This window comes from Cynocephalus volans, chromosome 12 (assembly GCF_027409185.1).
Source record: "Cynocephalus volans isolate mCynVol1 chromosome 12, mCynVol1.pri, whole genome shotgun sequence".
In the NCBI taxonomy this organism is placed as follows: Eukaryota; Metazoa; Chordata; class Mammalia; order Dermoptera; family Cynocephalidae; genus Cynocephalus; species Cynocephalus volans.
This window is the reverse complement of record NC_084471.1, coordinates 28,196,381-28,222,201: the sequence shown is the minus strand read 5'-3', so window position 1 is coordinate 28,222,201 and position 25,821 is coordinate 28,196,381. Positions and strand designations below refer to the sequence as shown.

At 32.8% G+C, this 25,821-nt stretch overlaps 1 protein-coding gene across 6 annotated transcripts in view; it reads right to left on the bottom strand.

Moving 5' to 3' along the window:
• Positions 1 to 3,431: 3,431 nt before the first annotated feature.
• NR2C1 (nuclear receptor subfamily 2 group C member 1) overlaps positions 3,432 to 25,821 on the bottom strand; it is a 56,155-nt gene continuing 33,765 nt past the window's right edge. For all 6 annotated transcript variants that reach the window (XM_063074946.1, XM_063074943.1, XM_063074942.1 and 3 more), the window contains exons 8-14: positions 24,023 to 24,207; positions 22,343 to 22,508; positions 16,622 to 16,743; positions 9,822 to 9,961; positions 8,052 to 8,189; positions 6,057 to 6,162; positions 3,432 to 3,951 (exon numbers count right to left, since the gene is read on the bottom strand). In XM_063074946.1, the coding sequence (XP_062931016.1) occupies positions 3,777 to 3,951; positions 6,057 to 6,162; positions 8,052 to 8,189; positions 9,822 to 9,961; positions 16,622 to 16,743; positions 22,343 to 22,508; positions 24,023 to 24,207 (1,032 nt within the window). In that variant the 3' untranslated portion in view covers positions 3,432 to 3,776. The remainder of the gene's footprint in view (positions 3,952 to 6,056; positions 6,163 to 8,051; positions 8,190 to 9,821; positions 9,962 to 16,621; positions 16,744 to 22,342; positions 22,509 to 24,022; positions 24,208 to 25,821) is intronic.

Sequence of the window (25,821 nt, the reverse complement as noted above, 5' to 3'; positions counted from 1 at the left end):
AAGTAATTTCCTTCTATTTCTAGTTTGTTGAGTGTTTTTATCATGAAAGGATACTGAACTTATCTGGCATTAGAAATATCCAGTGTCTCTTCTGCATTGCATTCATCAAAGAAGTCATAAAGGTCTGTGCAGATTTAAAGGGAGGAGGAATAGACTTACACTTCACCTCTTTATGAGGATGTGGCAAGCTTCTGTGCTGGAGACCAGCTCTAGTCGAGTTGTGAGTACCTGAAAAGGGAGAGGAAGGGTCGGCAAAAATAACAAACACAGACAGAGACCTCAATGCATCAATATGCACGTTCTCTCTCTGCAGGCTGTCAGTGTGTTGCAGCTGGAGCCCAGAAGAGCATGAGACAATGCCTTTTATTTAGATTTTTCTCTGCAAGGGGGTTTTGGGTACTATTTTTATTGTATCAGCAAGCTTATATCAATAGTCCAAAAAGCAGGGAGGAAACTTTTTTTAGAGGTCAGCACATCTTAGGTGATGAACTCCTGCTTCTTTTTCCTGGAATCAGGTTTATCAGATTTAAACAATCCCTTTATTGTCTTGAAGTTATCTTGTGACCTTTTTCTGTTAGCAAGCTGTGGTTAATATCCACCCTATTAACAGGGTGGCAGCTATTTTGTAGATAACCTATATCTATTCTTAAATGTAAATACAACTTTGCTAAAAGGAAAAATGTTAACATTTCTGTGGCCCTGCAATCTTGATCTAAATGTCAAAGTGTCATTGTGCACAGTACCATCCCTCACAAAACTAGGTGTACTCTTTTATTTTTCTAAGATCTAGTTTTGCAGGTTTAATAATTTTACAGCATATATTTTTATCCCAATACCTGATTTTTAATGGTTTATTAAAACTGGACACCACCAAGTAAAGGGGGTTCTACAGTTTCATTCCCATATACTTAATTTATCCCAATCATATAATTTCCCATTAATACCAACCATTCTCTTGCCATTAATATAATCTCCAGTAAATGATGTTTGCCAACTTACATTAGGCTGCAGCTCATATTTAGTCATGAGCGGTGCTTTTGGAACATATGTTGGTGTGGTCAATTTATCATAAGGGGATAATTTTAAATTGTCCAATTTACTCGGATCCTCTGTGGGAATGTTTAGTTCAATGACCGCAAAATCATTTGTGTTATTCTTATAATCTTTTGGGAATTCAGAGAACTGCCACGCTAACCAAAATACGAAAGAGAAGGCAAAAGCCATGAAGCCGAGGCAGAAACCCTTATGGTTGTAGCAAGTGCTCGTAGCTGTGGCTTTGCCAGCAGCTCTCCCTCCAGCGGCCTTGCCAACTCGGAGAGGGCAGCCCAAGCTGACTCCTTTAGGATCCTGCCATGGCGTGGACCGTGCCACTTCTGGAAGAGCACGTGGGACCAGAAATGTTTCAGCCATTTTGAGGAAAGCATCTCAGCAGCCTCACTTAGAAGTCCAAAGTAGAGAAGGGTTTCTCTTGACAAGACCTGGGGGTGCAGTGGGGGTGAGGGAATGAGGCTTTTGTCTAATGGAATTGTTTATAAATTGTACATAAGAAGCTTTATAAGAGGTTTAAAGAATTGTATGATCTTGAACTAAAAGGTACAGAACAGTAAAAAATAAAAAGAGGCCTTTGGACCTTCAAACTTCTATGGGGAGTAAGATTAGAGCTTCCCTGGTTCTGTTTCTGCTAAGTCATTCATTTTCCACTTGCATTTTGTTTCCAAAAATTTACTCAACTCTTATCCTTTGCTTTCTTCTCTCTTGTTTTGACACTGTGTGGTTACACTTTATTGTCATATTATTGAGATTAAAAAAAAAAAAAAGGTCAATCTGTAGTATTTAGCTGTATGTCTTTAAAATGATTTGTAAATAATCCTAAAATATAGGAAATGTCTTCCACATTTTTTCCCCTTCCTGGAAGTACTTCAATATAAATCACCCCACCTAAAAGCTAAGGCAACCTATTATATAAGTAATGATTCTTACTACAGCTTTCTTAATATAGCAGATCTGTACTTTTAGATGAAGACACAATGGTACAATGGATAACCAAACATTAAACAAATAGGACACAAATAAAATATATTGGCAGGATACAGAAATTTGTAACGTAAGTCACATTTTAATATAGTTTTTAAAATATTTCCAAATAGAACTACAAATTTAATCAGGAAAAATACTGGAAAGAACATCTTAATTAACCATTAGTACATTATTTTAAAGGATTATTTTCCTGAATCCTTGGCTTATTACATTGAGTTTATAAAGGTATAAACCTACTGATTTTTCCATTTGAGTATTTTATACTAAATGTGGTTTCCCCAGCTGGTAATTATAAGTAAAGGTGTTCATGATAATCATGTTTTAAATAGGGAAATAAGTTGGTAAAGTCTGTAAGTTGATATTTTTAAACTTTTGATAAAGTAGTAATTAGCAAAATCCACACCCCCCACAAAAAATTTCAGCTTCTCTTCTATTGCAAAAATCTTTATAAAAAATATACTGGAAGTGCAATAAAATCTCCATATTTGTGTTTTAAAAATCAACAAATAGACATACCAAAATAATTCATCATGAAATCAAAGCAAAGAAATATTTAACAGTATCAGGTTTGCAAAGGAAAACATTACTGTGGAAGACATCCAAGGAGTCTAAAATACTTTTGTGGTGGCAATAACAAGGCTTCAGTCTGATCTTTACACTATTGTTAAAGCAGCCCTCCCCTGCTTTACAGTGAAAAGTCAGTGCATATTTCTTCATTTTTTAAAATTAGAAATTGCTTTAAAATAATTATTTAACTCACCTTGAAAACATGAATTGGCTATGATAAATCAATTATTTAACAAATTGGGTGATTTTTTTTCTAATGAAAAAACTGGCTAAAACCCATGGCAGAGTCAGGAAGCTATAACACAGGTCAGAAAAGAGAGAGAGAGGTCAGATGCTTCTTATGGAATGGAAGAACAACTTTGATATCTATTTTGAAATACTGAAACAATTTGGGCTCAGTTAGTCTCTACTACTTTTAAAACACAGCAGTAAAAACCAAAAATAGTAAAATATGAACCCTATCTTATTCTCAAAAACAATTTTCTGCTGCATAAATAAAAAGTGCTTGTAACTAATAATATACAACACTAAAAATGTCAATTCTTAAGATCATGAATGGCCTATGTCTCACTGCCAGCAATGAGCTTAGTATATGCTAAGGGACACCATATTTACAAAAGACAAAAATATATATATTCAATTAATATTTCCCATAGTTCTACTATTATCATTATACCACTGAGCATAAAATAATCTTTTCACATGGTAATTAAAACAGATGGATTGCATTATGAAAGAGTAAAATGCAAGGAACTAACTCCTCCTTAGGGATTTCTAACCATTAACTGTACTAGTTCATAATGAAGTTAAATATGAATAGAACACAATTCAAGAAAAAAATACTAATTTATTTGTTTTACAAAGTAAAATAGAATGAGATTTTAGTTTAGACAGTCAACAAGTGACAGCTTCAGATATCATCTTCACCAAGAATAAATTCAAAGCATTTCTTATTCACTTGATTAAGACAGGAAAGGAAATTCTAATTCCTGTGGACTGCCCAGTCACTTCAAAAATTCTTCTAAGGAAGCTAAAATAAAAAAATACCTTTTGGATTTTGGTTACTCTTTAAAGTCACAATTTCCAGATTCCCTGGAAGCAATGAGTTCAATTTGGTGTCTTCTTGAGTTCTGGGAAAGAACAATAAATTTACAGCACTAGGATCTCAGCTTTCAAATGCTGTGACCAATTATTTGAGAGTTATAATCTGCAGGCTCCATTTTTAAAATATGTGGGATGACACTGTCAATTCGTACATTGCCAATAAGACCCTTGAAAAACAATTCTTCAGTGATGGTAGCATTCATCAATCTCAAAGCCGGCAATCTGAGAAGTAGTCTGGATAACCTAAAAAGAAAAAGAAGAAAGAGGATGGAGAGAACAAGGCTGTAAATCAAAATGAGATTTAGCAGAAAAATGAGTAATTTCTGCATGTATATTATTTTGGCCTAATATAATAAAGTTCTAATTTTCAAAAGTTAAAATCAAAACGTTAGCATTCTCAAGCCTTAGAGCATATGACAATCACCTGGTTATAAATGCAGTCCGACAGCCTCCACAGGAAAGCCTTGCTCTTAATTGCTATACTGTGCTGCCTCCAGATGGCTATATGGACCATAGAACTAAGTTATTAAACCATGGATTAAGTTATACATTTAAGAATGTCTTAGCAGGCTGGTCGGTTAGCTCAGTTGGTTAGAGCAGTGGTGCTGTTAACACCAAGGTCAAGGGTTTGGATCCCTGTACCAGCCAGCTGCCAAAACAAACAAAAAACAAAAATGAAAGGCATAGCAACTCATTTCAGGTTGTAAGAACAGCAATGTTTTGTGTTATCAGGACACATGTGGTTCAATAACAGTTTTCCTGGCTTTGCTGTGCAAAAACCTACTGGAAGTGATAAAACAGGCAACGGTTGTTATAACTGAGAAGAGCACAGAATATAGAATCAAGACTGCTGGGTTCAAATCTGGATCAACTGCCCCCAAGCTATGTGATGAATATGTACAAGCCACTTACTCCCTCTTTCTCACAGTGCTGTTGTGAACATTAATGAAATGATCCCGCCAGTTCCTGTGCTAGGTAGTGACGTTAAGGGCAGGATCATGTCTTGTATGAAAATGCATTATAAGTTGAAAACTGCTATCAAAGGACAACTTATTATTTTTAAATAACTAGGGATGAAAAAACCAAAGAGAATTCCAGAGATCAGTCAAAACACCCACAACCTAACAGAACAGCTGTATGTCAAAAAGGAAGAAAAATTTAAAAACTGCATTTATTTGTATAAGGAGGCATAAAGCAACTTTTGAAACTTTAAAAAACTGAGAAACAACCACAACAAAACCACTTTTCTTAAAAGCTTCTGGTACATGTATCCTCCTTTTTCCCTAATGCCTTGCACTCTAACAACTTGAGACCAAATGAAACCAGCAGCCTTCAGGATTAAGCGATATTCTTATAGCCGTGTACTCTATTCCTCAAATTACTCTGTTCTGGTTTATTTCCACCAGCTGAGCTGCATGCACAGAACCAGTAGGAAGCAGAGTAGGAAACTCATTAGATAAACTAAGGCTGATTTTCTGGAGTGAACTACCTTGTAAATTTACATTACTTAATATATGTAAAAAACTATTATACGTAAAATATTCTTTTACTAGTTTGAATTATGCTACACTAATAAAAATAATTTTATTTATTATAAGCAAACACTTATATAGCCTTTACTACTTAACAGGCATGGTTCTAAGCACTTTATATGCATTATTTACTGATTTAACCCCTATAACAATTGTAAAAAGTGGACACTATTATTATCTCCATTTTACAGATAAGGAAACTGAAACAGAGAAGTTCAATTACTTGCCCAAGATCATGCACCTAGTAAGATAGAATCAGGATTCAAACTCCAGTACTCTGACTTTGACAGCAATGCACTTAACCATTCTGCTATACTGTCCCTCTTCCAAAATTGAGTGGCTCTTATAAAAAGAGAATTTTTTTCAAAGAACAGTGGCAAGAAATACCTTGAAAAGAATATTAAGCCATGTTTCAAACTTAATTATAAAACAGTCTAATGGTGTTTAATTCATTCTTTTTTTTCCCCCCTTTTACTAATAAAATCCATTATTTTATCTGAAGAAAAAGAGTTTGGACTCTGGAGTCAGACTACCTGGGTTCATAGTCAGGCTCTGCCATTTATTGTGTGACCTTAAACAAGTTACTTAATCTCTGAGCTGAAGTCTCCTTATATATAAAATGTGAGAACTTGATGAAATATTACATGTAAAGTGCTTTTTCAACAATGCACTACCGCTTTTAATAACAGCATTAGCTACTTCAAAGCTACGGTTGACTAAAACATTTAATTACTCTTAGAATGAAAATAATAAAATAACAGATTAACAAAAGATTTTTAAATGAATTTAATCAAATAGTATTTAATTTCTAGATACCTGTAGGTGTCATCTGGATATGTTTTGGTTAAATAATCTTGGAATTCCACATAAGCCTTTTCCTGACATTTCTCAATCTGTTCCATATTTTCTAAGCCTGGATGATCTGAAACATTAAAGGATATATCGTTACCCTAATTCTTAATGCTCATTTCATAAGACTGAGAGAAGGTGGAAAAGGATGGGAAGAATAGTTCAGTCAAAAAAGATGTTCTACCATATAAAGTGTGGCTCTTTATTTCTACAAATATTTATTTAGCCCACCTACTATATACCAAGCACTGTACACACTTAAAATTATTTATATAATATGCATATTTTAACATCTAATTAAAAATGAGGCCATGGGGTGTTACCAAAATAAATAGTTTTCTTTCTGTTCCAAAAGTGGTGGGAGAAATTTTGATCATTTTGCTCTTAACAGGAGCAAAAAACTAAAGACTCAGCTTAGTTAAAAAAGCATTTTTTAATCCATGAAATATTTGGAGATTATATTCTATGCCATATTTTTACAATAAAAAACCCAGCTACTGTTAGGTAAAAAGGTACTTATGAAGTTATGAAAATATAAACATCATCACTATCAGAAAAATTATGACACGGAAACATGAAATAATCTGTATAAGCATTTTAATGGTCACTATAACCATAGTGAAATGGAAATATTAAAAGAACTTCATAAAAATTATGCCTAACTTAAGAATTGTTGAAAAATATGGAAATCTCTGTTCTGATGAGTGGAAATAAAAGAGTAATTACAGGAAACATTTAATAAAATAAAATTATTTGTAATGCTAATTAACTTCAAATTTGTTCTTTCAATTTTCACCTAAGGAAAATGAAGGTGGCAAATTGGTTGTGATAAAATTGGAGACACATATCATTAACTCATGTGAAAAATTAGAAGAAACAGTACAAAAAAGCTAAATTATCTTACTGGTATCCCTGAGGGGAAGAGGCAGGTTTCCTTAGAAAGCTTTATTATGATGTACATGAACAGAAATATATATCAAAATGAAAAATACAAAACCTAAGAGAATTGTCAATTGATCATTTAGAACCTACACTTTACTTACTGTGGAAACTAGAAACTGACAGAAACATAATAGACCCATTTTTCTTTTTCTTCGTAAGTCTAACAAAATACTTGAGAATTTAACCCATTAATACAGCAATACTCATCTGTCATTCTGCCATTTAATCATGACTAACAAAATATACCTAAGAATTTAAATGCTGATGTGACAACAGCAATAAAGGTCTATAATGTCATTTCACTGATTTCTCAACATTCCTTTTCATACCCAGATAAATATCTAACATCCTTAAAATTCAATAATTTAAAATATACAATTCGATGGTTTTTGTATATTCAGAGTTGTGCAACCATCACCACAATCTAAGTTTAGAACATTTTTGTCACTCCAAAAGAAACCATTTAATACCCATAAGCAGTCACTCCTCATTCTCCCCTCATCCTCTGGCGACCACTTATCTACATTATGTCTCCACAGGTTTGTCTTATTATGCTTATTTCATATAAATGGTATCAAACAATATGTGGTTCTTTGTGACTGTCTTTTTTCACTTAGCATAATGTTTTCAAGGTTCATCCATGTTGTAGCATATATCAGAATTTCACTTCTTATGGCTAAATGACATGACATTCTATGTATATGTTATGTTTTATTTATCAATTCATATGTTGATGGACACTTGGGTTGTTTCCACTTTTTGGCTATTACAAATAATTTGGCTCTGAACACTTATGTACACATTTTTGTTTAGATATATATTTTCATTTCTTTTGGGCTGACAGGAGTGGAACTGCCAGGTTACGTGGTTACTCCCTGTTTAACATTTTGAAGAACTACTAAACTCTTTTCCATGGCAACTGCTGCACTATTTTATATTCCCACCAGCAATGTATGAGGGTTTCAATTTCTCCATGTCCTCAAACACTGTGTTTTAAATAAGAAGTAAATATTTATATACCTGGACTGAAGAGCACTATTGCCTTCAGGTAGGCATATTCATATCCATCAATGCAGAGCTTAACCATGCTGTTACAAAACTCTTGTAGTTTGAAGATGTGCTCCATCAATAATTTTCGTCTTTCTGTTGACATTTTATCTTTAATTAAGAACAAACACACACTTCTAGTTTTTGTCTAAAATGTATGATGAATTTTCATCCAATATACTTCTTTCTCACTATTTTCCAGCTTTGATTATAACCAATCTATAAATGTTTAAAACTCAGTATCTCTGCAATTATAGAAAAAAACTAATCATCTTCAGATATTGTTCATTTATGAAAAACAAGCTATTAGTATAGAAAACCCTAAATGTAATGTTTCTTTTCAAGATACACCTCTGAGAAGATAATATATAAAGACAACCTCTGGAAAACTGACCAACCAAAGTGTAAGACTCAACCTTTGGCAACAGAATTTTATTTAAGATTATATTGGCTGGAAAAAAGTAAGCAGAACCATCTACATTTTTTAACATTACCAACACTACTGCAATAAAAACAAATACTTAGCAAAAAATAATACCAAGACCAAAGAAAAGTTGATAAAAATGAAGTTTTACAATAAATATTATAATTTATTGTAGAATATGTTTAAAACACATCTTTGAGTATTAGTGATTAGTCAAACATAGCTTTCCTGAACGTAGGCTGTATTAACACATTGCAAGTATATGAGAGATAAATCAGGACTAGGAGGCCATAAACAAAATGGGAATGTACTGCTGCCTTCTAGTAGATCTATTGTTGATGAGATTTAAGGTGATTCCTCTGCCCTTAAATATAAGAAGAAAGCAGATGATTTAAAAATAACATAAAACAATGAGAAATAGAATATGCTAAGGAACTAAAAAGTAGTCCCCAAATTTTAACTTATTCCTGAGCTCAATAAGCAGATTTCCCCATGTGAAGATGGGGCACCCTCTTGGTTAATCACAAGCCATTCTGAAGTTAATTATTTATAGGCCTGGCTGGATAGCTCAGTTGGTTAGAGCACAACGTCATAAAACCAAGATCAAATGGGCCGGCCCATGGCTCACTCGGGAGAGTGCGGTGCTAATAACACCAAGTCCCCGGGTTCGGATCCCATATACGGATGGCCGGTTCGCTCACTGGGTGAGCGTGGTGCTGACCACACCAAGTCAAGGGTTAAGATCCCCTTACCGGTCATCTTTAAAAAAATAAAAAAATAAAAATAAAACCAAGATCAAGGGTTCAGACCCCCAGCCACAAAAAAAAAAAAAAAAAAGAAAAAAAGGTTAAGTATTTATAGTCAGTGATCGGCTGTCTCCTCAAATGAATAAAAGTTGTAATTACCTGGCATCTAGAAAAACAAAAAGACAGTAAGGACTGTTCCTTCATTCTTCAATATTGTTTAGGTGAGAGAATATACCTTGATAAATTGAAACAAAATCAGCCTACATTGGGATTCAAACAGCTATAATGAAGAAAGTAGTCTAAAAATTGGTGGGAAGTATATACTTTAAAATATTTGGTTACCTCTACATAAGCTAACTCTGGATTCTTTGGTACCTATAGCAAAGGGCAAAAATTCACAAGGCCTGGACAAAAGTAGCCTGTCAGATTTAAATATACTGGTTTCAATTTTGTTGTGCTCTCATCTAAAAATATTTTTGGATTATTAACGGATTTATCAAAATGTCATATGTTTTATAAAACTGATGTCTCCTCCAATATCCTGGAAAAGGTAATAAATAAGATGCTTTTTACCTTGTTGAAAGCTATTGTGAAGACAATTGACAAATGTTGCTAATATAGTTGCTACATTCATCACTTGCCAGCACTGGGCAAGACCAAGAGTAAAAAGTTCATTCCAATAAGCTTTCACCAACGATATGCTGTTTTCTTGCCTATTAAAAACAAAAGCACAAATAAGATAATATTAAAATAATTTTTATAAACTTTACAACTGATCCATATATTTAAAAATAAAATATTACTGAACTAAAATTACTGTAGAAACACCAATTGGGCATGGACTTTATCAATTCTGTTTTGTACAGCTGATAGCAATTGATAAGGAATGCTAAGAAATTTAAATATTAGCTAGTTCATTATCAATCAGCCAGTTTATAAGAACAATTACAAGTAATATTTAAAACTAAAAATGTTAGGGTTTTCATCTCATATATCATAAAAACAGATGGAATAAACACTATTTTTTAAAAAAATAAAAGCAAAAGCATACATTAAAAAACCTTCCCTAAGCTTTCTTTTGCTTTGAATACAGGTAAACATTTTTTTTTAAAAGGGCAATTAGAATTAGTTGACAGTAGGTAAGCAACAAATTTGATACCCAGAATTTGACTACTTATAAAAAGAGACAAGAAAGGCCACAAGTCCTTTCCCGAATTTCTCAATAAGGAATATCAGCAGCATAAGGGAGTGGAAAAATAATTAGAATAGGAGTCAAAGCACCAGGATTTTAAACCCATTTATTGTCCCATTGAAATTGGAAATAAGCTTCCCTGCTACTCATACTGCTTAACTATACAAAATGCAGAGACACTATCTGTCCTGTATCTTGCTTAGAGTTATTAAGAAGTGCAAATATAAGAATTATGTAACCAGGCCATGACATAAAGTACATGCCAGGCACTGTCCTAGGCACTGAAGAAATAGCAATTAACAAGATGGATTCATCCTGCCTTCATGAAAAAGAAAGGAAACATAAATATATAATTTCAAATAATATAAATACATATACATAAGATTATACATACATTAAATTAGTTACAGGTAATAAAGATTCTGCATTACTATAAAGTAGGGTAAAATATTAGAAAACGGGGAGGTTCAGGTAAGGTGGTAACATTTGAATCACTTGAGTAGAGAAAGATGGGAGAGAATTTTAAAAAATAAAATAAAATAAAATCTAGGGGAATAGTATTCCAGGAAGAAGAATAAGGGAAAACTTGCTAAGGTAAGAATGAGCGTATAAAAGGTGCTCAATAAAAATTGTCAAATTAATTACTAAATGCTGTCTTATCTTAGAATGTCCTTTCCGCACCTAGTTTTCCTGGTTAATACCTATTCATCCCTTAAAAGACAACTCAGAGCACACTTTCTTGAAGAAACATTCTCTTACCACATATCTCTCCCAACACAGTTAATTACTCCACCTTTGGTGTCACCTATACACTTACATTTTATACTTATTTCATCGTATCCTAATTTATTGTTTTAGGGGTCTGTCTCCCATACTAGAATAAATCCTCATTGAAGGCAGAGATTCCCTTATGCATTTCTGTATCTCAGTGAATAGTACAGTATACGACTTACAAAAGAATTAAAAAAGTGATTTCTGATCTCAGGGGTAAAGAAGAGGCATAAGTGAGAACTTAGAAAAGACATAGTTAGAAAAGCTGTGGGCATGGGCTTTTACAATTAAGCAATCTTTAAACCAAGCCTATGTATTTTATTGTAAATAAGATAATGAAATTATAATATTTCTTTCCTTTCTCCAAAGAGATTTACGTTGGTAAGAACATCCTGATAGGACATATATACATCCTGAAAAACGGTATTTAAGTTTTTTTCTTCTTAATAAAACTTTAAAATTAGGATAATCAATGTGTTTAACAGAAATCATTCATTAAGAATCACAGCCTTCTTTATGACATTACATTTTATTAAAGAATTAAATATACTTGAAACAAAAACTAATATTGCCAACTTAAGAGCCACAGAAAATAATTTTTCACACAGAGAATTATTGAGGTGAAATTTTAACTCCAAGCTGACCTGTTTTCTACTCAGTACCTGTGAAGGATTTGCCATAAGAAATTGGCTATTAGGGCTAGATGGATAGCTCAGTTAGTTAGAGCTCAGTGTTGTAACACCAACATCAAGGGTTTGGATCCCCATACCAGCCAGCCCTCAAAACAACCCCCCAAACCAAACAACAACAAAAATAAACAAACAAAAAAGAAATTGGCTATTAAAATTATTTTGAAAGTAAAGTTTAAATGCAATGAAAACCAGAATAGCAGCCCCCCAACTGCAGTTTCACTTTCCATGGTTTCAGTTACCTGTGCAATCCGAATATATTAAGATATTTTGAAAGAGAGAGACCACATTTGCAGATCTTGTATTACGGTATATTATCATAATTGCTCTATTTTATCATTGTTATTGTTAATCTCTTACTGTGCCTAACTTATAAATTAAACTTTATCATAGGAAAGTATGTATAGAAAAAAAAATAGCACACATAGGGTTGAGTAATATGTGGTTTCAGGCATCCACTGGATGTCTTGGGACATATCATCCTCTGATAATCTCCATATAGAAAATGATTAAGATTTCAATCTCAGTTAAACAAAATCAAAGGAAATAAAAATAAAAGATAACAAGCTACTATTAGCATTTACCAAAAAAGTTGGGGTGGGCTGGCCAATTAGCTCAATTCGTGAGAGTGTGGCTTTATAATACCAAAGTCAAGGGTTCGGTTCCCTGAGCCAGCTCCCCCCAACCCCCCCGACAAGAAAGAAAAGTTGGAAAAAACTGAGAATTGAGGAGGGTGTAAGGAAATGAGCATTTGTTCTCATACGCTGCCGATGTGAAACTGGCTCAACACCTTTTCTGAGGACAATCTGGCAGTACCTATCAAAAGTTAAAATGTACACCTTCTGAGACCCAGCAATTCCACTTATAAAAGTCTATTTTATAAAATACTAACATAGTTAGCAAAAATATATATACAATGCTACAATGCACACTGCAGCATCAGATATAATAACAAAGAAAACTGGCAACAATCCAAACGTCTACTAAGGGATGAGTAAGTAAATTATAACAAACCCATAAAATGGAATACTAGGTAGCCACTAAGAAAACCAGAGCAAATTTACATGTGCTGACATAGAAAAAAGCCCATAATATAAGTGTAAAAAGCAAGACAAAGAATAGGATGTATAAATGTGTGTGTGTGTTATTTGTTTAATAACCATGGCATGAAAAAAATCGGGTAGGACACCAACCTGTTAACAGTGGGTTTAGTTACCTCTGGAGAGAGAGAGAATGAGGGTTTACTTTATAGTTATTTCAGTATTACTTTAAACATGAAGAAAAAGTTAAAAGCAAACATGAAGAAAAAGTTTGAAGTAATTCAGTCTTTACCCTGAACCTCTGATTCTGAAGAAAAGGAAAAATAACAAGAAAATCAGAGCTGGCCTGTATTACACCTAATAGTAAGGAAGTACCCTGACATTATTAGGGAGGCTCAGAGAAAAGGTTAAGGAGTAACAGTGTGGAGGATGAGAAACACCAAAATTATTACTAAGGAAAAAAAGATGAAAGTGGCAATTGAGGAAGAAACTGCCAGATTATCTTGTGTCCAAAGGAAAAGCGAAAGAGCTAATTGTAGAAATCAGTTACAGAAAGACATCTATTTGCACTTTTATCCAAAACAAAAAACAATAAACCCTCGTAGTACAGCTAGCTATGTTGTTCAAATATGTTTTTAAGTTCATTAGATTAGGACAAAAAAAAAGCAAGTCCCCTTTAAAGAGGAGGTTCCTAAGAGGACTATTATCTATTTTGTAGAAAGCAGCGGGTTAGATAAATGTACCTTCATTATCTCACCTAAATGGCACAGCTCAGAAATAAGTGTTTCTGCTCCTAATTTACATTTGTGGAAATTGAGCCTCATTTAAGTAAGTTGATACAAAGACACAAAAGCCAACAGATGAATAAAACCAGAATTTGAACCCAGAAATTCAAAGCCTATGCTCTTTTATAAATCATTACACAATTTACCAAGTAAAATGCAAAAGTCAAAATTTTCAGTAGATACTTCCCATTGAAGGCTAATATTTTATGACAGTAAGCACATGTTTGCTACCAGTTTTTTCTTGTTAGGAAAACAAAACAAATGACTATGGTAGTCAAATTTTACTATTTTCAAAACTATTTCCTTTGAGAATCAAAAGGAGCTGGGTAGAGAATACAGCAAAGATACTTTCAGGTACCCAGAAAGCAATGTAAGTGCTTAAAAAAAAAAAAAAGCATTAAGTTGACTAATAGTAAATACATCAACTTCTTTTTATAAATAGGTATTTTTCTCTAACTACTGTACTTTTAAAAATACTGTACATATTTTAATATTCACTAAAATACATATGTAGGTCTCACAATTTGAGATTAGATCATTGTTTATATTATTTATTTTGATAAAGGAATATGACATTTCTCATGTACACCATAAACCCAAGACATTCTTCTTTTCCTGGTAGCATCTGTTTGAAACAAAGGCATGGTCTACTTGGGGAAAAATCATTAATATACGGCAATAAACCCACAAAGTTAAGGTTTCAAACCCAAAAATTTACAGGAAACATTACATTGTCTCAATGGCATTTTAAAAGATTCAACTTTCAGGCTTAGCATTTAATGGAAGGCTGATAAAATAATTCAGTAAATAAAGTCTCCTGTGGCAAATGGTAGTGGCTTGGAACATTTGGTTACATTATAAGAATCTAGTTAGACAGGGCTATTTCCACACTTCAGGCAAATCATGCCAAGTAACCCCCACTACTCCTTCAACTGAATCTTCTTACTACTGTATAAAAAACTGAATTCCTCTAAGTACTGAAACTACAAATCTTAAACAGAAATTCATTATCCTTGTAAAATACAGGCCCTTATATAATACAAATGGTACTAACCATGCACCGTTTGAATCTTTAAGCTACTGTTCCCTTCCATTAAAGTGAGTGATCAAAACAAACTTGACTGTTAGAATACCATTTAAGTTGCTTATCTGTTTCTCTCCATAAAATTAGCATTTTGTTACCAACTTTGTATCTAAAGATAAAAATGCAACCAGTGCCAGTTTCTAGATGTAGAATAGCTTTTATTTCCACATAAAAGAATTTTTCCACTACTAGCACTTAATTCTCATCCATCTGATTAAGTCAACACACAAGATCTATAAGTTACCTAGACAGGGATAAAAATAAGAGTTTATGCAGCAGTTAATGGCCTCGATTGCTAGATCAATAGTTATTCTAATTACAAAGAATCCTGTGGCTGTTACATAGAAACATCTATCAATACATATCACAAAGAAATGTGGCTGCCAGTATAACAGGAAACCTCAGGTTTTATTTTTGGTTTCTTCAACATCTGGATTATTTCCAAGGACAATCACATTCAATTTAATAGAAGTACGTAAGATCAACAGTGTTATGAATAATCCAAGGAGTTCAAATCACTCCCTCCAATTCCTTCCTTTCGTTATTTTACTGTAATAATAGCCTATTATGAAAAATATCACCAGGTTCCTTTCATGCATAAGTATGCCAGTTACAAGCTTAGCAAACTTCACTTAATGCTTTAAAATTAATAAACTACTAATATGTAAATTTACATTGTATTTTAATTTTTTCTGAAAAAACAGACAAATTCTGAAAGTTGAATGTTATTTTAGGGCTAACAATTGTTTTAAAATTGAACCATTCTAACAGGCTTTTAGTCTATGTAATTGTACTATTTAAGTACATGATTTAATGCATGGTATGTATAACACTGATTAATAAAACAAATTATAGTACTGAATTGCTTTCATTCAACTCTTTATATGCCTATTACAGTCATGATTTAGATGTTTCTTAGTTATATTCAAAATATTCCCCAAATGGGCAGTTACTATTCCCCATTTGGTTGGGAAAACAGAGACACAGGACATGAAAGCACATTGTTTACAAAATCATACCGGTAAGGAGGTTCCTGTGAGTAGAATAAAAACTTTCTGACTATGGGCTTAACTTTTTCCATACTCTCCCCTTTTCATACCAGTTACTCTGAAGCAATCTAAATAAATTAGGCAAACTTTAGGTAAAGCTTTGGTTTCTTATAATAAATCATTTTCCATTTCACCTGATTTTTACAGAATAGAATACAGATGCACTCTTTAGTGGTGAGACCAAACCTCTAAATCATTGTAGTGGTACTATGGAATTTTCCTTCTCTCTCTTTTGAAACACATGATTGGAAAACAATAATCTATTTTTAAACATAATCAATGTAAGCAAATTTCAGCTCTTCAGTAACACACCTGGGATGATCGTAGAAACAGTGGAGGTGGGAAACAACAACCTAGGGCATTCCTGTGGCCTCTCTATCTTTAAGCCAATCAAAGACAGCCTATTACAAATGCTAGCCATTATCCATCAACTCCACGTATTATATTCCATTCAAATTGTTAACTTAAACTTAAAATATGGATGCTCTTCCACATAAAAATAATATAGAGAAAAGACTAGTTAGTTGTCATAATTTGTTGTATGCAGGTACTTCAATAAGTTTGTGGAAAAAGAGAATTAAAGATAATATGAATCTCTCCATGAATTTTTAGAAGACCCTCATATAAATGATACAACTTAAAGTTATAATATTATACCATTTTTTCTCCTTTGATGCAAATCCTACTAAAATGAAAATTCTTGCTCAATGTACATTTGTACTACAAAAATCACATTTATATTCAAGGACTTCAAAACACTCACCCTAGAGCCTGGAAAGAAGGAATCGAAAGTGCCCAGTGCATTGATAAGAACAGCAGTCTGGAGGCAGACTCCCCAATGTAGTGCACATTCAGGTACTCAGGCATAGGAGAAGGCATGGTGAGCTAGTATGAACAGGGATTTAGGTAAATTATCTTATGACTGAAAGTTCTAAACGATCATTTCTTTGATAAAGTTGAATGTAAACATAACACATCAAATATGAGTCTAATATATTCACAAAAAAGGCTAATCTCGAAATAATCCAAGCCACTGGATTTTATAGCTAACAAGAGGGCTTAGAATAAATGAGTAGACCACAGTTTCTACAAAGCAATATTCAGACAAGCAGAATCTCACTTAATAACTATCAACCATGAAATTATCTGGTTGTATTTTTAAGTTACTTCCTACTTGGTCTGACAATGTGTTTTTTCCTTCTCTCTTTCCCTCTCTCCATTAATCATGATATACAACAAATTCAGTTTAAGAAACAATCCTGTATGGTAAATGTTCCTTCCTTTCATTTAGGCTGCCGGGTTAACAAATTCAAATGCTTACAGGGCCTGGAGAGTAATGAGTGAAGCAGACCTGCTGGTGCCAACTGGGGAGAGCGTACTCCCAGACAAAGGGCATGGCTGTGACTCGAATTCAGCACAAGAAAACATAGGAATTTGGGATAAGCACTACCAGCTCTTCCACTTTTTCAAAGAGCATGTTCTGTGATAAATCTCCCTATTTAAAAAAACTGGTACTGAATAAAAAAGTATTTAAAAAAATAGTCTACAGGTAAAACAAAATATATCTGTGAACATATGACTCAAAAGCTGTCAGTTTCTATTGCTGATCTTAGGTAGTTATTTTAAATGTTTGACCACTGTTGAAAGTAAATATCCCAAATGAAAACACTTCTGAAAGCATTTTTAAAAATCCTGTTAAAAGAGAACTTTTACTACTATACATGAAATGCAATTTCACCCATAAGAAACATTTTTCTCTAGTCTGAAATTATTGAAATGATAACAGTATCAATTATAGTGAGGATATAGGGAAACAAGTATTAACACACTACTGAGGGTGGGTAAACTAGAGGGCAATTTGGCTGTTACCTAACAATATTTTTAAAATAAGTCCAGCTTAATACCACTTCTAAACCTCTATTCCAGAAAAATACTTGCACGCATGCACAAAAAAAGCACACTTATAAGGATGTCCACTGTAGCTCTACTTTTAATGGTGAAATTAAATTCTGGCAACAACCTAAATTTCCATCACTAGGGAAAAGAAGTATCCATGCTATAGAATACGTTATAGGCATTAAAATTAATAAGATAAATTGAGGTGTAATGGCACAAAAAAACCTCACAGAAATCTAAATGGAAAAAGTTGCAAAACAGTATATAGATGATCAAATTTATGTTAAAGAGTATGTATGTATGCATATATATATAACATTAAAAGGACAGAGGGAAACACTACACAATTAACCATGGCCACTTCTGGGGTGGGGGTGGATGTGCCCATATGCACTTTTCTAGAGAATGAATATATAGCTTTCAGTAGATTCTCAAAAGTGTCTATGATGCCAAACAGATCAAAAGGTTTTAATCAAAATGATATAGGGCCGACCCCGTGGCGCACTCGGGAGAGTGCGGCGCTGGGAGAGCGGCAGTGCTCCCACTGCTGGTTCAGATCCTGTATAAGGATGGCCGGTGCGCTCACTGGCTGAGCACGGGTGCGGCCGGTCACAAAAAGACCAAAAAAAAAAAAAAAAAAAGATATAAAAGTTCTTTAGAAATGTTAAGATAAAAAATGTCTGCCCGTGTTCAATATTAGCCACAAATGGTTTACCTGTTTATAAATGGTGCCAAGTAATAAAACAACAGGCAGTTACCAATTGAAATCCCATGCATGAGAAAATTTTTTAAATGTTTGAGAAATGTTTACTGGAGCAGTAATTAAAATACAATTATTTAAGACAATTCTTAAGAGAATTGTAGGCAAGAAAATATTAAATATCTTAAATGTAAATATCAGGATGCAACTATTTCTACACATGAGTATATTAAAAAAAATTGGGAACCATCATACCTTCTCAGAATTGTCAAGGCAAGTAGGAAAAAAAGCCTGAAAAATTAGGGGAATTACCAAAATTTACTAGTTTTAGGGGGAAGGGACAAGTAAGATGCAAAACAACAATAAAGGATACCCTTTGCTAAATAGTTTAAAATTGGGATTGGCCAGTTGGCTCAGTTGTTTAGAGTGCAGCCTTATAAAACCAAGGTCATGGGTTTGGATCCCCATACTGGCCAGCTGCCAAAAAAAAAAAAAAAAAAGTTTAAAATTACCTTTAACCAAATAACATACTTACAATAGGTAAAAACAGGATAAAAAGGGCTTTGATTTACAACGATGGTAACTCTGAAAACCTACATTAATCATAAAATCAAAGTAATTTGCAATATATAATGAAGGAACTCACTATTTAAAATGCTACCATGTATTACTTTATAAAGAGAGGAAATGTTTTGTAATTTCTCTGTTTTACATACTTAGTACACCTCTAGTCTTATGAATCAGAAAGCTAATGCTGGCTAAAAAACCAATCCATTCGAAAAGTCTTTTAGACTGAAAAGACAAAGATTTCTTCCTCTATATACAGAAGGTGAGTTTCTACATCTTTTTAACATCGTTATAGATATTAAAGCTTCCTTAAAATGCCTGTGGATCTTTAGGTTTATAAAATGAATTATAGATATTTTTCAAATTTAAAAAATTTAATATATTAAGCTCATTTTTTAAAGTGTTGGCAGAACTAAACTTGACAAACTTATTTTAGAACTTCTTACTTGCCTTTGCAATTACCTTTCTAGCACAGTTTCTGTATAGAATTCTGATAATAGCGTGCACAGTATAGCTTTTAAAATATCATTTGACTTGAGCTGGGAGATCTTAATTCTATTTCCAACTTTTCATTAATTACTTGTATGACCCTTGGATTACACATTCACTCAGTAACCAATTACTGAGAGTTCACTGTGAGCAGCTAAGTTGTCTCTGTTGGGGAATAAAATGTGAACTGAATGAGCTACAGAAAAGGCTGAGAAAGGAACTGGCAAGTGTGAGAAATGACAGGCAGTTGGATCAGAATGTGGAGGGCCCTAAAAGTCATCTTATGGAGACTAGACCTAATCCCAAATGGGCAATGGGAAGCTATTAAAGACTTTGAAGTAGCAGAGTGATATAATTGCATTGAGTTTAAACAAATATCATGCTGGTACCAGTGAACAGTACGAGATGGGGAAGATAGACCAGAAGCAAAGATATTACTACAACAGTTCACATAAGAAATTTCAAAAGCCCTGAAATACGATGATGGAATGAAGATGATGGGAAGAAATTCAAGGACTAGAACGATTAAGATTCAGTTTTAAAACAGAGGGGAGTGAGGCATAGGAAGAATGATGACAACTCCCAAGTTGCAAACATGAGTGTCTAGAAGGACTGTGATTCTAATAGTGAGATAATAAATGTGAGAGAAAAACAATTTTGGAAATCACTTGATTTTTGTCTCAACTACTTATTTCTAAAGTGGGAATACTATATCTACCTTAATTATTCTAATTAGGAAAGTATAAGAATCAGGTAAGATAAGGTACAGAAATTGTACCAAAATTCTGAAGCTTAATAAAAATGTTAAATACCAGTACTGTTCTAGATTCTTCAGAATATGACTTCAAGTTTCAATATTAGACTATTTCTATTTCCTTATTACCGAAATTACTATGAATAAGACACTGAAAATCTATAAATCTCTTTCTTCATCTACAAAATGAAAATAAATATTCTAACTTCCTTGATAGAAGTGGTGAGGCTCATATGAAAGAAAGTATGTGAAAATCTGATGGATTTTATTGCATAAAAATGCAATAAAGGAACAAAAATGCTATTTAAGCTCAGTAATTATGAGAAGCATGAGTTATTTGATTACAGATATGAGATCTTAAAACTCATGACCCGAAAACTTTGATGAGAGAACCAACCATGAAATTACCAGGCTCTAGGAACTAAGCAGGGAAATCACTGCAAAGCAAAATTCTTGGTTTCACAAGTCTATAAACAAGAATCAGAGAAAGATGGAGCCTTCCTTTTTGGGAGAGTAAGAAACTTTATAGCGCTGACTCTGAGGATATCCAGAATATAAGAAGTCAAAGATGGAATGGAAAAAAGTCAATTCCAGAAAGAAAAAAAAATTCTGTCTAATTCATTTGTCCAAATACTTCAAGGAATCAAAAATTTTAAGGACCAACATCAACAATAACAAGGGTGAACTACTTCTACTCTGTAAAGAAGTACTCTGTACTTTTTCCTTGCAATGGTCTTCTTCCTACATCTTTCCCATTTTATCCTTCCTCTCACTGAAATCCAAAGGCAGAAAATAAAACTAAGAAAACAAAAGAATGTCTTTTATTTAGAATAAGAAAGAACAATGGGAAATCAGTTTTGCCTTGCTCCACCCTTGTCCATCATTCCTACTAAGATTTTTAAGAATGACATTATTCCCATTACTTTTTCTTATAGCATTCATAAAAAGTTTTCCTGTACAGTGCAGATAAAACATTTCTATTTTTTTCATGTAAGTTATCTTTAGTAAAATTTTACATGAAAACTGGTTTCACTGATATATTGACTATATCAAATTATAATTATTTAAGTAACTCTGAGTTTTCTCTGTAGCTATTTCTACCAAGTCAAATTTTAAAAATACAAATATTACCATATACAGTTTTGCCAATGTTACATTCTGTGTTCATTGTTTCTATCAGTGATACACATATCTATATATTTTTCAGAAACCCACAAACATTTATAATCTATAGTAAAATTATAAGCAATCACCCACAGGTATTCTGGAACTGCTATGCACTGCTAATGGAAATCTATGTATGTTCAATCATTTTGCACATATCTTGCTAACAGTATTCATAGCTGGCAGAAGAAAGACACAGAGTGGTTAAAATTGAGGGGTCAAAACAGTAGGGTCTTAATGAAGGGCCTCGACAATGAGTATATATCTACAGTACTGGTCTAAACATTATTTGAATGACAAGTCAAATACCAGAAAGTGATTTTCTAGTTTTCTACATGTACTGTTTCTAGTATTTTACACATATTGTTTCCATCATAAATGAATGTATTTAGGGAAACAAAATAAATTACAAATATACCTTCTCCAAAATGGTTAAAAGTATAAAAAGTTAAAAACCGAAAGTTAAAATGTATTAAATAATTTATTCTTACATTCTTACAATAATGCTGAAAGCTAGTTAATTAGGGAGATACATAACAAATGGAGTCCTTTGTAGTTACTATGGTAAAACCAAAATGTCTGAGTCTTAGATATTTACACTAAAGAAGTAGTAGTTAGGCATTGAACAAAAGCAGTGCTTCAACACATCACCAATATCAATACTTAAAGTTAAAAAAAATGTTTAAATAGTTCTAAAAGCTAACTTTTATACATCTAAACTCATTACTTTCTATTATAACTGACTTTTAGATGCATTATTGAGCCATTATCTTATACAGCCAGACGTGCTCTAGCTGCTGTTGTGAAATTCTGTCACAAATATCTGATTTTAAAAGGGATATTTGATTTTTGAAAGGTAAATAAAAATCAAATAACAACACAACATAAAAATTTTTAAAAATGTATTGAGATACCCTGAAAGCTACATGTGAATCACTGAGAAGTGGCCCCTCTTTTTCGATGTAATTTATGCTCGAATCTCCAGCAATTAGGTGTACGCCTCCTTCCATGCCCTCTACGGAGCTCTGACAGGCTGTGTTCTCTCCAGGATTCAGTGCTTTTGCAAGAGTGTCGAATGCCCTATTAAGGAGACATTAGAAGCTGTGAGCCTAGCTAATCTCTACAATAAAATGGAAATTCTATTTAAAAAAATTAGAATTAAGACTTAATCCTAAGGGAGGGCAAAAAAAAAAAAAAAAAAAAAAAGACTTAATCCTAAAATACTGTTTTGAAAACAGAACTTTGATGAATCACTGAGCACTCTATTTCAGTGACATCTATGACTCTCTCCAAAAGCAACAAATTAAACTTCATATGTATAATATGAAATACTACATTACCATATTAATGTATTATCAGGGAATTTAAAGTCTCTTTTTAAAATCTTGTATAATTAAGGGGGAGAAAAATTCTTAAACTCAGGTATGAAAATATGCTTTTAAAAATTATACATTTGTACTACAAGATATTAGCCCATTTATTTTACATACAGAAGTTATTCAGAAGGAACTAAAGTAAGAATTTCTGTTGACCTTACTGCACTGTATACAACACAAAGTTAAGTCTTAATTTTATTTAAAATAAATTTGTAGTTACATAGCTAAATCTAAACTGTAAGAATTTGAGATTAAGAGTGATAAATAATTAACGGTTAGCAAATAATTATTCAAAATAGCTCCCCATATTTTTCTAGAGTTCCTTAAAATCTCATTTTAACAAAGTACTTATCATGACTCATAAATGCAGTTTATTCAATATTTTCAATGATTTGGTTTCTATATCCTAAATATTAATACAGATTGAGTATCCCTTATCCGAAACACTTGGGATAAGAAGTATTTCAGATTTTTTCAGATTTCGGAATATTTGCAGAATACATACCAGCTGATCATCCCTAAACCCGAAAATCCAAAACATGAAATGTTCCAATGAGCATTTTCTTTGAGTGCCGTGTACATGCTCAAAAAGTTTCAGATTTTAGAGCATTTTGGATTTCTAATTTTCAGATTAGGGATGCTCAAATGTTATTGACAGAATGAAGAACAGAATTCTTTTTTTTTTTTTTTTTTTTTTTTTTTGAAGAACAGAATTCTAATACTGCTTTCCGCAAGTATAACTTAAAACTGTAGTTGATTCAACTAAGTCTTTTACATATATTTTCATTACTAGAAATTTGGTGGGGGATGGTGATCAACATGACTGCCTAGTAAGACAAATGTTTCAGTCTATATACACAGAAGATAAAATGTGGCAACTAAAATATTTGAAATGTTAGACCCAAATTACCATCTTTAGAGAGAAAAAAAAATCCTAAATTTTAAGACCACACTTCTTGTTCTTCAGAATGTAACCTGTTGGACATTTTATACCAAATGTAGTTTTTCAGTTAAAACTTACTATGCCTTAAATACTTGTTTTCTGAAACTTCTGTAAATAGTATTTAACATAAAAGCATTTTAAGAAATTCAAGGGTACTTCAAAAAGTTCACGGAAAGATTTGTTTTATCTTTTAATCCTAATTTTCCATGAACTTCTTGAAGTATCCTCGTACCAAGACACTTAAACAAAGAACTCAAGATCAAAATAGACTTTACCTTGAAACATCACCATTGGTCTGCATTTCTTGGTGAAATTCACACAGAGAGGTATCACCATTGCTTAAGCTTTCAATCACAGACATTTCATTACTGTTTTGAGAAAGATCTTTAGTTTTTCCAAGATTTGCTAATGATGTAACCACACTGGCCAATGTACTTAAATCTCCCTGACATGATTCAGCCTTTATTAAAAAAAGAAAAGGGAAGGGGATATTAAAATTCTGCAAATTGGTATCAGTATATTTTAAAATCTGAAATATCTAATTCTAGATTATGAATAGCCAAAAGAAAAGTACTCTAAGAGGATAAATGAAACCTAGAAAGTTAAGTCAAAGTGTTCCGAGCTTGTAGAAACTTCTTGAGGAAAACACAAGTTTGAAAACATCAGGTACATTTCTTAAGAAATGTTTACATAAGTTACTTTAAATAAAAAACTGCACTTACTAATTATCCGTGTTAACAGTTGCTTCCTCTATAGAAAGAGACTAAATTAGACGATCTTTCAAGTTGACTTTAGCATTAAAATTCTGATATTATGATAATTTCTAAAACATATTATATAAACTAAAAACTTGTCTAGAATGTAAAGAATTAATACAAGTGAAAAGAGTACAAAAATGGCAAATGCATTACTGAACAGACTTCCTAGGATGTCAACTTTTACTAGGCACTGTGTTAAACACAAAAATGAAAAGAAATCAATCAGTTGCACATTTTTTTCTTCACTTTTTTTCATGTTTTTGGGCCGCTGGCTGGTACAGAGATCGAACCCTGGACGTTGGTGTTATAAGCACCACACTCTAACCGAGCTAACTGGCCAGACCCCATCTTCACTTTTTTTCTTACTGGAGTTGAAAAACCTCTTTATATAGTTGTTAGCATTTTGTTACACATTGCATACTTTCCTGTTTGTCTTCATTTTCTATGCTTGTCAATAATGTATATATTTTCTATCCATTAGCTATAATTCTTTTATAAAAAGAATTTTTCCCTTAACTTTGATTGCTCAGAAATATAATTTGTACAGGAAAGGCAGAAAAGTACTTAATTTTTCTTCCATTTAGTAATCAATTTTCAGAGCAATGAGTTGATATGCTAGCAAGCCCCAATGGTGACAGATGAGTTTTTCTGAGTATCATTTTAAATTCATGGATTTTTATTTATTTGATGTATTTCAATTCATTTTTATATTCTTTTAATGCTTAAATTATCCTATCCTAACCTCATGAGAGGCCCTTCATGTTGCCTTCTATAGCCTACTGACGTGATCACTCAATGGTATTTTTTTCAATTTATACTTTCCTTTATAGTTTTCTTAGTGTTCTTAATCCTAAAATAATATATATGGTTCCATTTTTTATATCAATTATTTAGCTTATGTGAAATTGATTTTGATGAATAATAAGAAGAGTAAAACAGTTTTTGTGTCTTCCCCAAATTAATCACTAGTACCAGAATCATTTACTGAACACCCCACTAGTTGCAAAGTTCTTACATAATTACTACTTACATACTTATATTTTATTTAATCCTTATAACAACCTTGTGAAATAGGGATCATCATTCCTTTTATCACCAACCAGAAGAATGACCCATTGCACACAGGCATGAAATAGTCGAGGCAGGGAACTGTCTGGTTAGCTCACTTGGGAGAGCTTGGTGCTGATAACACCAAGGTCAAAGGTTCAAATTCCCATACTGGCCAGCCACCCAAAAAAAAAAGAAAGAAAAATAAATAGTGGAGGCAGGACAGGAAGTCAGACCTGTCTGACTGAAAAGCACATGTTCTTTACCCC